The 13,525-nt window shown below is 39.7% G+C and overlaps 1 protein-coding gene across 1 annotated transcript; it reads left to right on the top strand.

Moving 5' to 3' along the window:
- The first annotated feature begins 544 nt into the window (after positions 1–544).
- Positions 545–11,638, top strand: snw1 (SNW domain containing 1). Its single transcript, XM_030722060.1, has 14 exons — positions 545–608; positions 1,083–1,236; positions 1,370–1,531; positions 2,381–2,476; positions 5,344–5,450; positions 6,740–6,844; positions 7,298–7,367; positions 7,458–7,523; positions 7,639–7,755; positions 7,847–7,988; positions 8,558–8,660; positions 9,398–9,515; positions 9,683–9,846; positions 10,781–11,638. The coding sequence occupies exons 1-14, from the start codon at positions 595–597 to the stop codon at positions 10,971–10,973; spliced, it is 1,611 nt and encodes a 536-aa protein (XP_030577920.1). The 5' UTR covers positions 545–594; the 3' UTR covers positions 10,974–11,638.
- Positions 11,639–13,525: the final 1,887 nt, after the last annotated feature.

The raw sequence follows: 13,525 nt of genomic DNA, 5'->3' as shown, positions 1-13,525 counted from the left end.
AGCAAAGATTTGCAGTTAATGACTTGTTGATCATACGCTACTATCAAACTCTGTGCTAAATAAATTTGGGAGGTGAAAAAAAATGGCCTAAAAAAGCTAAGTCAAAATTTCAAGTTACCTGTGTCAACTACCTGTGCCAACTAAGTATCTTGAAATTTCAAGTTACTTCTGTGTATGTAAAGTTTTTAAATACCTAACTCGAAATTTCGACTTACAGATGGATATTTTTTTTCAGTGGGGCAAACAAGCTTCCTTAGATAAAATAATAATTTCAAAAAAGAAGAAATGGAAAATGCAGAATGTTTTGTTACATTACCCAGTTAAAAGACACTGAAACTACAATTATGTATCATTATAATAGGAATTTAGTCTATTCTGTTCATTACTGTATGATCTATAAAGCATGCCAACAATTTTTAAGAATATAAATACGAGAAATAACCACTGGATAACGAATACCTTAATCAGCACGGTTCTTTCGAACAGGGAACAATAGTACACAGCGCATGTTGTGTATGGTCGGTGTCTATATTCTACGCATGTCTATGCTGTCTTCGCGCATGCTCAGTTTATTGCTAAGGAAGAAAGGGGAAAATGTCTCTGACGAGGTGAGCTCTATGACAAGGCCTTTTGTGTTTATAATTTACGAAATTGTTATCAGATGTCGATGTCACTGTGTAGTTTAAGATTAATAGATTACGATTAATATGTCACACTGATATTTGCAGTATATACGCTATAGTTTCCGTTGTAATCGAAGCTAACAGTATCGGCTAAGGCTAGCAAGTAAAAATGTCGTAAGCTGAACATTAGCAGTAGCTAGCTTACCAGCACGCAGCCATTGTCACGATACAACTTAGTTAGCTGTGTGGTCGTAGTTTAAGCTGCCATGTGCTTAATTTTGCTTGTTTAACGTTTTCCTTTAACTTGATGATTAGTTGGTTTACTGTCTAGCACGTACACACTTATCATTATTAAACTCAAAGCTACTTGTTGTCACTGGCGGCTAACGCTAGCCAGGGTTTACAGCACTGCTGCTATTCATCACTCTGAGAGTTAAATACGCTTTTTTGTGTGTTGAGCTTTTTACCGGCGCCAACCCAGCTGTCGCAAGATCAGTTGGAGGCAGAGGAGAGGATCCGGGCCCAGAAGTCCTACTCTACCGCCCTGGTTTCTTCCCGGAGGGAGCCCCCTCCTTATGGACACAGAAAAGGCTGGATACCTCGCTCATTCGAGGTAAAACCTTTTTCACATATGAGACAAAGTTTCTTGTTTTGTTAAATGGCGGTTGGAGATCTTTTTGCCTAATTTCTACTGTGCAAAGATGAAATCCAGCCTGAGGTTTTGCTGTAAAACTGTGTTTCTGCAGGACTTCGGAGATGGAGGAGCTTTTCCAGAGATTCATGTGGCTCAGTTTCCTCTGGAGATGGGTAGAAAGAAGAAGACATCAAATGCCCTGGCAGTACAAGTGGATGCAGAAGGAAAGATCAAATATGATGCCATTGCCAGACAAGGACAGGGGAAGGATAAGGTATATGAGGGTTTTATTCCTTTAACAGTTAGGAACACATTATTTAAGGATTTATGTGTCTTTAAATACTAACCCTATGGATCTAGGGGTAGCAATGGGAAGTGGCGTTTAGAGGCTTTTGACAACACATGGATAATTCAGGCCAAGCGGAGACGGTATTTAGCAGGATATGATGCAAAATGATTTGATTGGTGTGTAGTATGCGTGGAAAGGATTCCATAAATATCATTATCTTGTTTTTAATGGAGGTGGCATTTAGTGGCTTTCGCATCTGAACTCTTCATGTCATCAACAACCAAATGCCACATGTTGCCAGATCATTTTTTTTGATTGATTAATGGGGTGCATTTTTGCACCAATACAAAAAGGGATGCTGTGATTTTCTTTTTTTATATTTTGCTCACAAGCACTTCCTGCTAGCAAATATCCCATTTTTACCCTTTTTTCCTGCATGAAAAACGCAGGAAAAAGCATGGTGTAAATGATTGATCATAGTTCTGGTTTTTACTTGACCTGTCAACACAATTGAAAAACTTTTACGTAGTTTGAAGTCTGCACTCTCGACAAATGTTGAAATGGAGACTGAGAGAGGCAGCGTCCAGGTGCTGCATCATCTTAAATTGGTGATGTCATGCCGGTGCGTCTATCAACCCCAGAGAGTTAATGCAAAAATCAGCAATTCTAATAAGGCCTGTTTTGTGTATACAGAAGCATTCTCTTTCACACTGTCAGAAAAATGAGGTTTAAGCTTTCATTTATTGCTTGTATACTAGTTCCATGAAGTATGTCTCTTTGTTTTGATTTTAGAAAGTAGCGTTGATTTATTAGTTTCATTTTTCATTCTTGTAGGTGATCTTCAGTAAGTACACAGACCTGCTTCCAAAGGAAGTTCTAAATGAAGATGCTCCAGAACTACAGAAGCCGGATGAGGAGGCCGTACAAGAGGTAAGAGCAGGTTGCCATCAAATGAAGTTACTTTAGGTTTGACTACTCACTGGTCATTGAACATTTACCTAAGATGTGAGTCAAGATTATGTATAAAGCCCCTTTCAAGACAAGGAACAGTCACAAAGTGCTTTTCAGAAGTATCAATTAAAAAACAGCCTATTTCAAAGGGAAAATGAACAGTAGGGCTGGGTGATATGGACCAAAATAATATCTTGATATTTTTTAGCTGAATGGTGATATATGATATATCTCTCGATATTTTTTTCTTCCCAAAAGGTATAAACAAAAAGGCACTTCTGAGTCAAAGCTACATGTCCCAAATGTCACATGGTCACTTTTATTAACATCCAGCTGTAGATGTACATGAGAAAATGCTCAAAAATAAACTATTGGCATATTTGAATAATATTGCTCCTCAAATAAATTAATGCATTTTCCCTCCATAACAAAAGACTCACAGCTGTGCTATTAAAATGTAAACAGAAAAGATACAGAGCAAAAATAGCAGAAGGCTGACTTACTCTTTAAAAAGCCAGTCTGCAGTGAAGTAGACTTCACCAAAGTGCTTCCTCCTTTGTGTACTCCTCTGAAAAGCTGCTAAATCTAGCGACAAAGTTGCTAAGTTGGCAACACTGCCATGCTGTCGCTTCCTGCATGATTTACAGGTGAGGTGGTGCAGAGACAAACTGGGAGAAGACAAAAGCTGAACTGGTGGATCTACAATTATGAATTTAACACAGCATAGACTATATCGATATAAACAATATTGTCTCATCTTATATCGCCTATGAAAATATATCGATATTCCTAAAAACTCAATATATTGCTCAGCCCTAATGAACAGTGTAATTTTTTTTTTTTTTTTGTCCCAGGAGTGTTGCTGTGCAAGTAAAACTATTTGTCATAATTAGTTTTGATAACCTTGTATTTAGATGTTTTGAACATGGCTGATAAGAAGTGCTGTGTGCTAGGATGACTATTTTATATTCAAGATTCATTTTAATTGTCATTGTGCAAAACAAGGTTGCATAACAAATTTACAGATGGAGTTCCTTCATGCTACTTGGAAACCAAACCAAAAAGACCTAAATGAATAAGTAAACAAATAATTAACAGTATTTCAGTGTACTTTGGACAGACACTTTACAGATAGACTGTATTGCCAAAAGTATTCACTCACCCATGCAAATCATTGAATTCAGGTGTTCCAATCAGTTTCATTGCCACAGGTGTATAAACCAAACACCTAGGCATGCAGACTGCTTCTACAAACACTTGTGAAAGAATGGGTCGCTCTCTGGAGCTCAGTGAATTCCAGCGTGGTACCATGAGAGGATGTCACATGTGCAACAAGTCCAGTCTCAGCCACAAAGTGGTAGGCCAACTGAGATCACAGAGCGGGGTCAGTGGATGCTGAGGTGCATAAGTGCGCAGAGGTCACCAACTTTCTGAAGAGTCAATCGCTACAGACCTCCAAACTTCATGTGGCCTTCAGATTAGCTCAAGAACAGTGTGCAGCAGCTGCATCCAAGCCTTACATCACCAAGCACAATGCAAAAGCATTGGATGCAGTGGTGTAAAGCACGCTGCCACAGGACTCTAGAGCAGGTGAGACGTGTTCTCTGGAGTGACGAATCACGCCTCTCTGTCTGGAAAGCCAAAGGATGAGCCTGGGTTTGATGGTTGCCAGAAGAACAGTACTTGTCTGTCTGCATTGTGCCAACTGTAAAGTTTAGTGGAGGGGGGATTACGGTGTGGGGTTGTTTTTCAGGTGTTGGGCTCAGCCCCTTTAGTTCCAGACAAAGGAACTCTTAATGCTTCAGCAGACCAAAACATTTTGGACAAATATCATGCTCCCAACTTTATGGGAACAGTTTGGGGATGGCCCCTTCATGTTCCAACATGACTGCACACCAGTGCATAAAGCAGGTCCATAAAGACATGGATGAGAGAGTTTGAGAGAGATAAGATAAGATAAAACTTTAATGATCCCACGACAGGGAAATTTGCGCATTACAGCAGCTCAGTACAGAGAAAAAATGAAAAGGATGAGTAAGAACAAATAACTAAACTAAAACTAAAATAGAGTAAAATAAAATAAAATAGCAAAAAAACTATACACATATACATAAGCACTATATACATAAAATATTTATATCAATGTCAAGACACACATTTACATATACACACATATACACATACATCAAAACACTATATACAGATATCAAAATGTTATATACATTTGTAGCCGGTAAGGTACATAGCATACACGGTATGCATTATATGGGTGAGTGTAATAAATAAAATGTATCTGGACTGTATGGATAAAGTGATGGCAGAGGAGGTAAAGTGTCCAAGTGACTTGGTGTGGAAGAACTTGACTGGCCTGCACAGTCCTGACCTCAACCTGACAGAACACCTTAGGGATGAACTAGAGTGGAGACTGCGAGCCAGGCCTGCTCGTCCAACATCAGTGTCTGACCTCACAAAGATTTGAAGCTGTTAGAACTGTCACGGGTGGGCCGACATCATATTGAACCCTATGGATTAAGAATGGGATGTTGCACAGGTTCATATGCGTGTGAATGCGCATGAGTGATTACTTTTGGCAATATAGTGCATTAGTGATTCTTAGTAGATTGGAGCCTCATTTCCTGGGTGACTTGAATCCCTTAATTTTGGGCCATGCACATTTTATATCAGGTTATGATGTTTTCAGTTAAAATGCTTTCTTATTAGTTGTTTCAAGTTTAAGAAGCACAGTTGTTTCTGATGATCTCTGTGTTGTTTTTTAATTTTTTAATTTTTTTTTAAATTGCATCTGAAGGAATGTAAACATGGTCAACCTTGTGTGTGCTTTGTAGCTCACAGAGAAGACCCGTGCAGCCCTGGACAAGCAGGTGTCTCAAAAGATTGCTGCTGCCATGCCCGTAAGAGCTGCAGACAAACAAGCTCCTGCACAGTACATCAGGTATGTATTAGAAAATTATCAACAGTACAGCAGTCAGGGAGCAGGGTGGGAATGTTGACTTCCAGTTCCTGTAGTGCTCTATTGAAGAAGCCTGTGGGCTATTTAAACTTCTTTCAGTTCTACTAACGCTCTTAAATTCTTTTTATATTTGTAAAACCGTTTATGGGAACAGTAAGCTAATGAGATACACTAGCTAACATAACTGGAGTCTAGGGGTACATTCAAATTTCTAAAAATTGATCTTTTACCTCCTTTTCCTCACCACCTTTCCTTGACCTCAGTGGAAAACATCATTAGGTCAAAGAAGGATGTATAGGATATGAGGACTTAGGCGAGCGAGAGGCAACAAGCATGGTGTGCAGTGAATCCAGCTGCACTTTAACTGGACTCTTTAACAGCGTCACACTTGATGTCTGCCATGTGGAAATTACAGTGTCCAGAAGATGACCTGTGAAATGTTTGGGCTATGTTTTGTGTTCTTGTATATCTCAGTCAGCTGTTCTGCACAGATCTTGGGTTTTTATGGTGGAAGAGTTTTTATTAATGCAGCGGTCCTCTGGATGAATCCTGGGCTTCACTTGAGTCAGCCCACAGGACCAGAGTTATCTCTTATATCAAAAACACATGAGTCACCTCCAGTCTCCTCTCATTTATCTGAATTACCATGCTGTTTTCAGAGAGAAACAAATGTATAATCCCTGCACTTAGACTGTATTAGTTTAATTAGTACAGTAATTTAAATTTATGAGAATCCTGAAGCCTACAATACAACAGTGGACATTACTAATGGAAATAGAATTATACAGAACCTTAAACACGCTGATCAATTAATATGGCTCATGAGCTTGAGTTATAGAGAGCTTGCGTAGATCTACATTCTTCATGCAAGGCATCAACTCCAGATTTTATTACAGCAGCTTAACAATCAGAGTTCAGGCTGTTAAAAATTCTAAATCTATCAGTAAGTTACAGCGTGAAATGGAAGCTGCACTTACAATTAACATTTACATTATCTACACCACTTTGTCAGTTATGTTAATTTTTTTCCATAAATGGTCAGATGGTGCGTCACTGAATTGGATGTTGGCATTATCTCGTATGCTTTCATAGAGGATGGGGCTTAAGGAGGTATTAAATGACCCGCTGACATATTTGGAGAATTCAAACAGCTCTTATGGCTGCCATGCAGCTACTTCCTTGTATTTTTAGCTTTAATAGGCCTCAGTGTGGGTGTGGATAAATTTTTATGTCTGATGACACTTCTTTTTTGTGTTTTTTCTCCTTTCAAGATACACGCCATCCCAGCAGGGGGTTGCCTTTAATTCAGGGGCCAAACAGAGGGTGATTCGTATGGTGGAAATGCAGAAAGACCCCATGGAACCTCCGCGTTTTAAGTAAGTAAACATTATCTCCATCATTAATGTATTCAATATGAAATGTACTTATTGAACTTTTTATCTGTTTTGACTCCTGAACTCAAAGTTATGCCATATTGATGTTGGTTTTGTAGAATGTGTGTTTGTTTTTTTTTCTGTGTGTGTGGTATTTTCATAATTCCAGCAATTTAAAGTAAGGAGTAAATGAGGAATTCCAAGTAAAATCTGTTAAAGCCTAACAGGATTAAAAAAAGACCTTAAATATTGCAGCCATATGTGATTCACTTGTTTAAGAAAAAATCCACTCCCAAGATTCCCTCATATTAGATGGTCAAAAGGTCTTTGTTTTCTTTTTAACTTTGTAACATGTTATTCGTTGAACTGAGTATTTACTCAGTGACACTTTAATATCGTAGCCGGATCTTTTTCTGAATTAACGAGTGATACAACATATCTGATTGTGTGTTTCAGAATCAATAAAAAGATTCCCCGTGGACCGCCTTCTCCCCCTGCCCCTGTGATGCATTCTCCAAGCAGAAAGGTGGAGTTGGCTCAGACGTTCTCAGATATTCTGCTTTTTGGACCATTTAGCACCACGCCCTAAATGGTCTTTTCTCCCCTTTTGTTCTAGATGACAGTCAAGGAGCAGCAAGAGTGGAAGATTCCACCATGCATCTCCAACTGGAAGAACGCTAAGGTAATGTGACACCTGAAATGGTAAAGGTTTCTGCTTTCTTTTTTTTTTTCTTTCTTTCTTTTTTCTCCATACATTACATGATAATCTGATCTCTGGTCTCACTTACTCCTCTCAGGGCTACACCATCCCACTCGACAAACGTCTGGCCGCTGATGGTAGAGGTCTCCAAACGGTTCACATTAATGAAAACTTTGCCAAGCTGGCCGAGGCCCTCTATATCGCTGATAGAAAGGTAATGTATGATTGTCTAAAGGGAATCTGAAATGTTACAGTTTAAAGTGTGCATCTGTTGCTTATATTTTAAATGCTGGTTGTGTCTGCAGGCCAGAGAGGCGGTGGAGATGCGAGCTCAGGTAGAGAAGAAGATGGCTCAGAAGGAAAAGGAAAAGAAGGAGGAGAAGCTGAGGGAGCTGGCCCAAATGGCTCGAGATCGCAGGGCAGGGATCAAAAGCCACGGTGACAAAGGTGAGCCCTGAAGATAAGCGCCGAGAATAAAAAGTTTAATATTCATGGATATATCTGTGTGAGGGTTTTCTGAGCAAGCAGAGCGGACTCTGTTATCGGTGCTGTCACCAGTTCCAGATCTACAACATGACCGGCATATGTGATGAAAACATTTTTCAGTCTGCCAGTGTTGACAGGACCAGTAAGCTGTGAAATGATGTTCCTGCTTCCTCACTGATAATTTACATATATTTTTGAGAAGAAAAATCAATGTTTCATGTCTTGTTTTTTACTCCTTGAATGACTGTTTAGCTACAGGACATTAACTGGGTTTATAAATAGAATTTACTTCTTTTTTTTTTTTAAACATATGCTATAATAAATGCTTCATCCATCAGCTTTTGCTTCAAGTATTTTAAGGCTACTTATAAACCTTCTCTTGTTCTCTATTTCCACCTTTGTCCCCTGTACTTCTGCTGCACCACTTCACCTCATCTGCACCACTTTCTTCTCTCTTATTTTTTTTATTATTCATTTTTTCTTTGCACCCTGCTCTCTCTCTCTTCCCATCCGTCCATCTCTCGCGGCAGGTGGCGAGGACGGGGAGGCTAGGGAGCGTGACGAGATCCGCCATGACAGAAGGAAAGAGAGGCAGCACGACAGGAACATTTCCAGAGCTGCTCCTGATAAGAGGTGCTGGACACGCACTTTAAACGCACCGCATGTGAACTCAACCACCCTTTCCCTCTAAACACACACACACACACACACAGACAGACAGACAGATGCACTGCTCACTGCTGAATCATTCATGGGGCCAGAGCTAATACTGAGCAAATGCAGCAGGATCCAGCAGAGCACTCGGGATCCACAGACTGTTTGTGCATGTGGGATGTGCCGCCAGTGTGCATTTGTGTGTTAAGTCATGTTTTGTGCGAGTCAGGTTGTCATTTGATGGAATTGTGGGTCCCTGGAGAAGGGGAGAAAGTGAAATTCAGATGAGAGCTCATTACAGTCACAATTCCAGCTGTCAGAAAGCACAGACCTTGTTATCTTAAAATTACTTTTCACTTCGCTTTGAGACGGCTGTTTGCTGAAGGACAATCAAGATGTTAAAGTCACCAAAAACTGAATAAAAAGTTCACACATTTCAGCATAAATTTAACCTTTAATGCCAGAATACAAATTTTCCCAGTATTTTCCCAATATAATTTTCTATATTATGTCAAATAACGTAGAAATGACAGTTTTACTCAGATGGAATTTTTGAAGCTGCAGTGCTAAAATTCTTACAGCACTTTTTAAATAAACTTAAAATGAACTTTCTATAAAGTTTTCTGGGAGTTATTTCCTTCTATTTAAATCTCATTGCTGTGGCTGTCTTTGATTTGTGCTGAATGGCCTTATGTGAATCTCCTTCTTTGTACCAGGTCGAAGCTGCAGAGAGATCAGGACAGGGACATCAGTGAGCTTATCGCTCTGGGCAAGCCCAACCCTCGTTCCTCTAGCGAGGTGCAGTACGACCAGAGACTCTTCAATCAGAGCAAGGTTAGAAGGATTCTCACGTTTTTAATACACTGATACGGACTAAAACGATTTGTGGTGATTGAAGTAAAAACAAATCTGTTCTACTCTTCCAGTGTTCACATAATAAAGTCTCAGGTGTTTCAATCCTTCTCTCTCTTTTTTGCTTCTTTCTCTTTCTTTCTCCTCAGGGTATGGATAGTGGTTTTGCTGGTGGTGAAGATGAGACATACAACGTGTACGACCAGCCGTTCCGCAGTGGCAGAGATATGGCCTCCAACATCTACAGGCCCACCAAGAATGTAGACAAAGACGCCTACGCAGATGACTTTGACTCACTCATGCACAACAACAGGTATTTGACCCGTTCTAATAAAGTTAGAAAGCTGCGGACAGAGATATTATATTTTTGTGTTGTGCAGGTTTCCCATTGTGATAAACATACTGTCTCCAGAACATCCAGGAGCGGGTACACTCACTCACTTGGACTGATTAGAAAAGTTAATTTCACTAAGACCACAAACATATTCTCATTATGATAGAATTTCAGAGAAATTGGGTCAAATGTTGAAGCGATGGCATTTTTGTGTCCAAAAGGTCAGCTTCACTTTTAACTAATCACTTTTCTGGCCAGTTGTAAACAGAACTGTGAAACACAGCGACAGATGTGTGACCATATTTCCTGATGTAATTGGTGCAGTTTGGTCAGGTGATGAATTGGAGATACTAACTGTTGGTGTGCATCGTTATTTAAAAGATTGTCTTCTTGCCATGGCCATAACGTGGTATTCCCATAGGCTGGGTCTGCACAGGAAGCGAGTTGCCCATCATGCATCATTTGGAGCCTGGTGTTAAAGTTTGTAAATTGGATAAAATGGCTTTTTTTTTTTTTTTGTTTGTTTGTTTTTATTAAAAAAGATCCAAAACATTTCAAGGTCATTCTAGCTTAATTTCAGCCACAAGACAAGCATGCACATGAAGTCCCAGCAGGAGCTCTTGTCCTTGAGGCAGCAGAGCTACACTCGGCTAGTCGAGCATAGCCTGTCCCATATGTTTAGTCACCAGGTTGTCATTGTCCTCTAGGAATGTTTGGTTGGCCCCAGGGCGCTACAACATTGTGCAAAACAGAATGTTGAAAATATTTTTGGACTATGGTACATTTACCAGACTTATTTGCTCCCTGGAATGCCATGATATTTTCAAGGTCCTGTCATTGAGTGCATTTAAATCACCTGCAGACCAGGTAGGAATTTGTAGTGAATCCTGTTTGTTTTCCTGTCCACTGTCAGGTTTGCCCCAGACAAAGAGTTCTCAGGTGCTGACCACGGGCAGAGGCGTGAAGGACCCGTTCAGTTTGAGGAGGATCCCTTCGGTCTGGATAAATTCTTGGAGCAAGCCAAGCAGCACGGCGGCTCGAAGCGGCCATCCACCAGCAACCGCTCAAAGGATGACTACCACGACAAGAAGCGCAGGAAGGAGTGAGAGCATCTGGGCACACTGTTCATATAGGGCGCCTGATGAGGATGAGAGGGTAGTTGCTGCATCCTCTCAGTGGTTGAGGGGTGTTATGACAAACAAGTGTGTATCAGGACTGGACTTTAAGATTTTTGTCTTCTTTCCATGATTTTTGTCTTCTTTCAGTGTGAAAGAAGTTTGTCAGGCTGTGTAAAACTCTTGGTTTTCCACAATGGTTGTTTATTAGACTTTATTAACCTATTTTGAGCATTTATTGTCAGGCAAAGAATGACGAGTGGAGTGATTGTACGGGCCCTGCATCTGAAACGTTACTCTTTATACAGTGCAACCCCTTTCATTTCACATGTGGCTGAAACTGGTGATAATTGAGCTTGAAAATATGTAGATTTTAGTCACTGTCTGTTTTTCTTTTTATAAACCTGTAATACTGAAGGTTGCAGAATAAACCCAACAGAAGCTTAACAGAAACTCCTCATTTTCTCCCCACATTCCCTCCTTTTTGTTTTTGTTATGTCAGTGTTTTATTTAAACCCCTCGTGGGTTTTTTGAGTCCATATTTTATGGCAGATATTATGTACAGCAGTTTAAATGTATCTGGAAGATGTAAAGCAAGCCAGCTTTATAATTCTTGTACATTAATACCAGTGGATTAAATTTCATACTGTGTGTAATTGGGGGTTTGTGCTTTTTATTAGGTAAAAAAAAGTTTGACTTAATAAATCTGGAGATGGGGTCATCTTTCCCTGTCAGTTATTTTTAGCCCGGTTCAGCTTTGCTTAATCTAAACTTTTCCAACATAGTGGGAAGTCCATTAGTTGTGTAATTGCTATAGTTTGTACATAGTAGATTTCCATTATTTTAATCACTTCCTGAGTAATGCAGCCCATTTACATAGATGATTAAATGTCTGAAATGCATTCAGCAAAGCCATCAATTACAGTGTGTGACTAGTTTTTAGGGATTTTTTTTTTTTCCCCCACTAGAAATTGGCTGTGCGATTTATGTGATGATTAGGCTAAAACTGGTTCAATTAATTACAATTAATTATGATTTATGCAGCCTGACAGTTTTATTTTCCCCGGCTCTGGAAAATAATCAGCGTGGCATTACACAGCCCAGCAGACTCCAAAATCTCTGCACCATGCCATCTTTCACTCATGCTTGAAAAGGCGCGCACAGTCGTTACATGCACGAGATTAATGTTCTCTTCGGTGGGAGCTGTTTGTAGGTACAATTTCCTGTATTAATGCGCTGTTCTGAATGCGATTGTTATATTGCACGTCTTTTTACAAGCATCTGAGAAATTTTAGCCCTAAGCCACAGCTACACGGGAGGCATGGTGTGAGCAGCTCACTGCTGAGCTTGAAGGTCACCTAAATAATACTTAGTCACTGTAGTTACACGCTCTCGGGGTCGTATTCACCGTCTATACCTCAAATAGAACGTCTGCTATAGTGCAGCCTGTTCGAAGAGCTGTTTTATTTAGAAGCAGGGGTGTGTTTTCCTGTCAGATGTGAGAAAGATGGTTGGTAAATCCATTTGTAATGCTAGACAAGATGTTTAATTGTTAAATACCATACAGAGGATCCCAGAAACAGATGAAATCTGAGCCACATGAGATTTATTTGTACATTATTTAGCTTTACAAAAATTTATGCTGCTGGTGAACCAAGACCACAGATAGAATAGAAAATCTGCAGCTGCAGAAAACCTAAAAAATAAAAAAAATTCAAAGAAAAACGTCTTAGACGATGATTTAAGGGAAGATACTGATGCAGCAGGACAGTTCATCGCAAAGGTCATTCCAAAACTGAAGATCCCTAAATGCCTAGTTAAACTGAATTACACTGGGATTGCCTGCAGACCAATGGTAGCATTTTACTGGATGTGCAAATGTGACAAGGAAAGCGCGTGTGCTACTGTATATTTCATTCACGCACCGTTATAAAGCAGAGACAAGAGCAGAACAATATCAAGGGGCTCTTCAGTTTTTATAGCTGACAAAAGCTTCCTAACATTAACAAATACAGCTGGTGTCAAGGAGTGTAACACACAGCTCCCACCACACCAAACTGCAACGAAGCTTTTAGATTCCAGCCCTAAAGGAACGCTTTACTTTGCACCATTTCTGTAAAACCTAAAGTTGCTTAAATAGAATTGAATAGAATAAACTTTTAAAACCTGCCTTGAATGCCAGAATTTAAATTGAGATGACAAATTTGCAGTCAGCCCTAAAGCTTGTTCCTATTCTACTTGAGATGAAATGATATTAAATATATATTGAGAGTATTAATTATACAAATCCCAGAATTTTATATCAATTTACGCATTTATCTAAACATACTTTGAGCCTAGGGTTGTTTGGATTGCTATTATGTTACCATTCACATCCATTGTAGGAATGGTGCTGGGAATCCAAACCGGATATACATTTGTGAAGAGGAACGTTTTTACAGGAGTCTGCAGTCATGAAACACTAAGTAGTGCCTTACTGCTTCAACAGGAATGAAGAGGGTCAGTAGCAGCCAGATGCTGCTAATCAAATACACTTGAGTAAG

This window comes from Archocentrus centrarchus, chromosome 24, assembly GCF_007364275.1.
Source record: "Archocentrus centrarchus isolate MPI-CPG fArcCen1 chromosome 24, fArcCen1, whole genome shotgun sequence".
In the NCBI taxonomy this organism is placed as follows: Eukaryota; Metazoa; Chordata; class Actinopteri; order Cichliformes; family Cichlidae; genus Archocentrus; species Archocentrus centrarchus.
The sequence above is the reverse complement of the archived record's forward strand: the minus strand, read 5'-3'. Positions and strand labels throughout refer to the sequence as shown.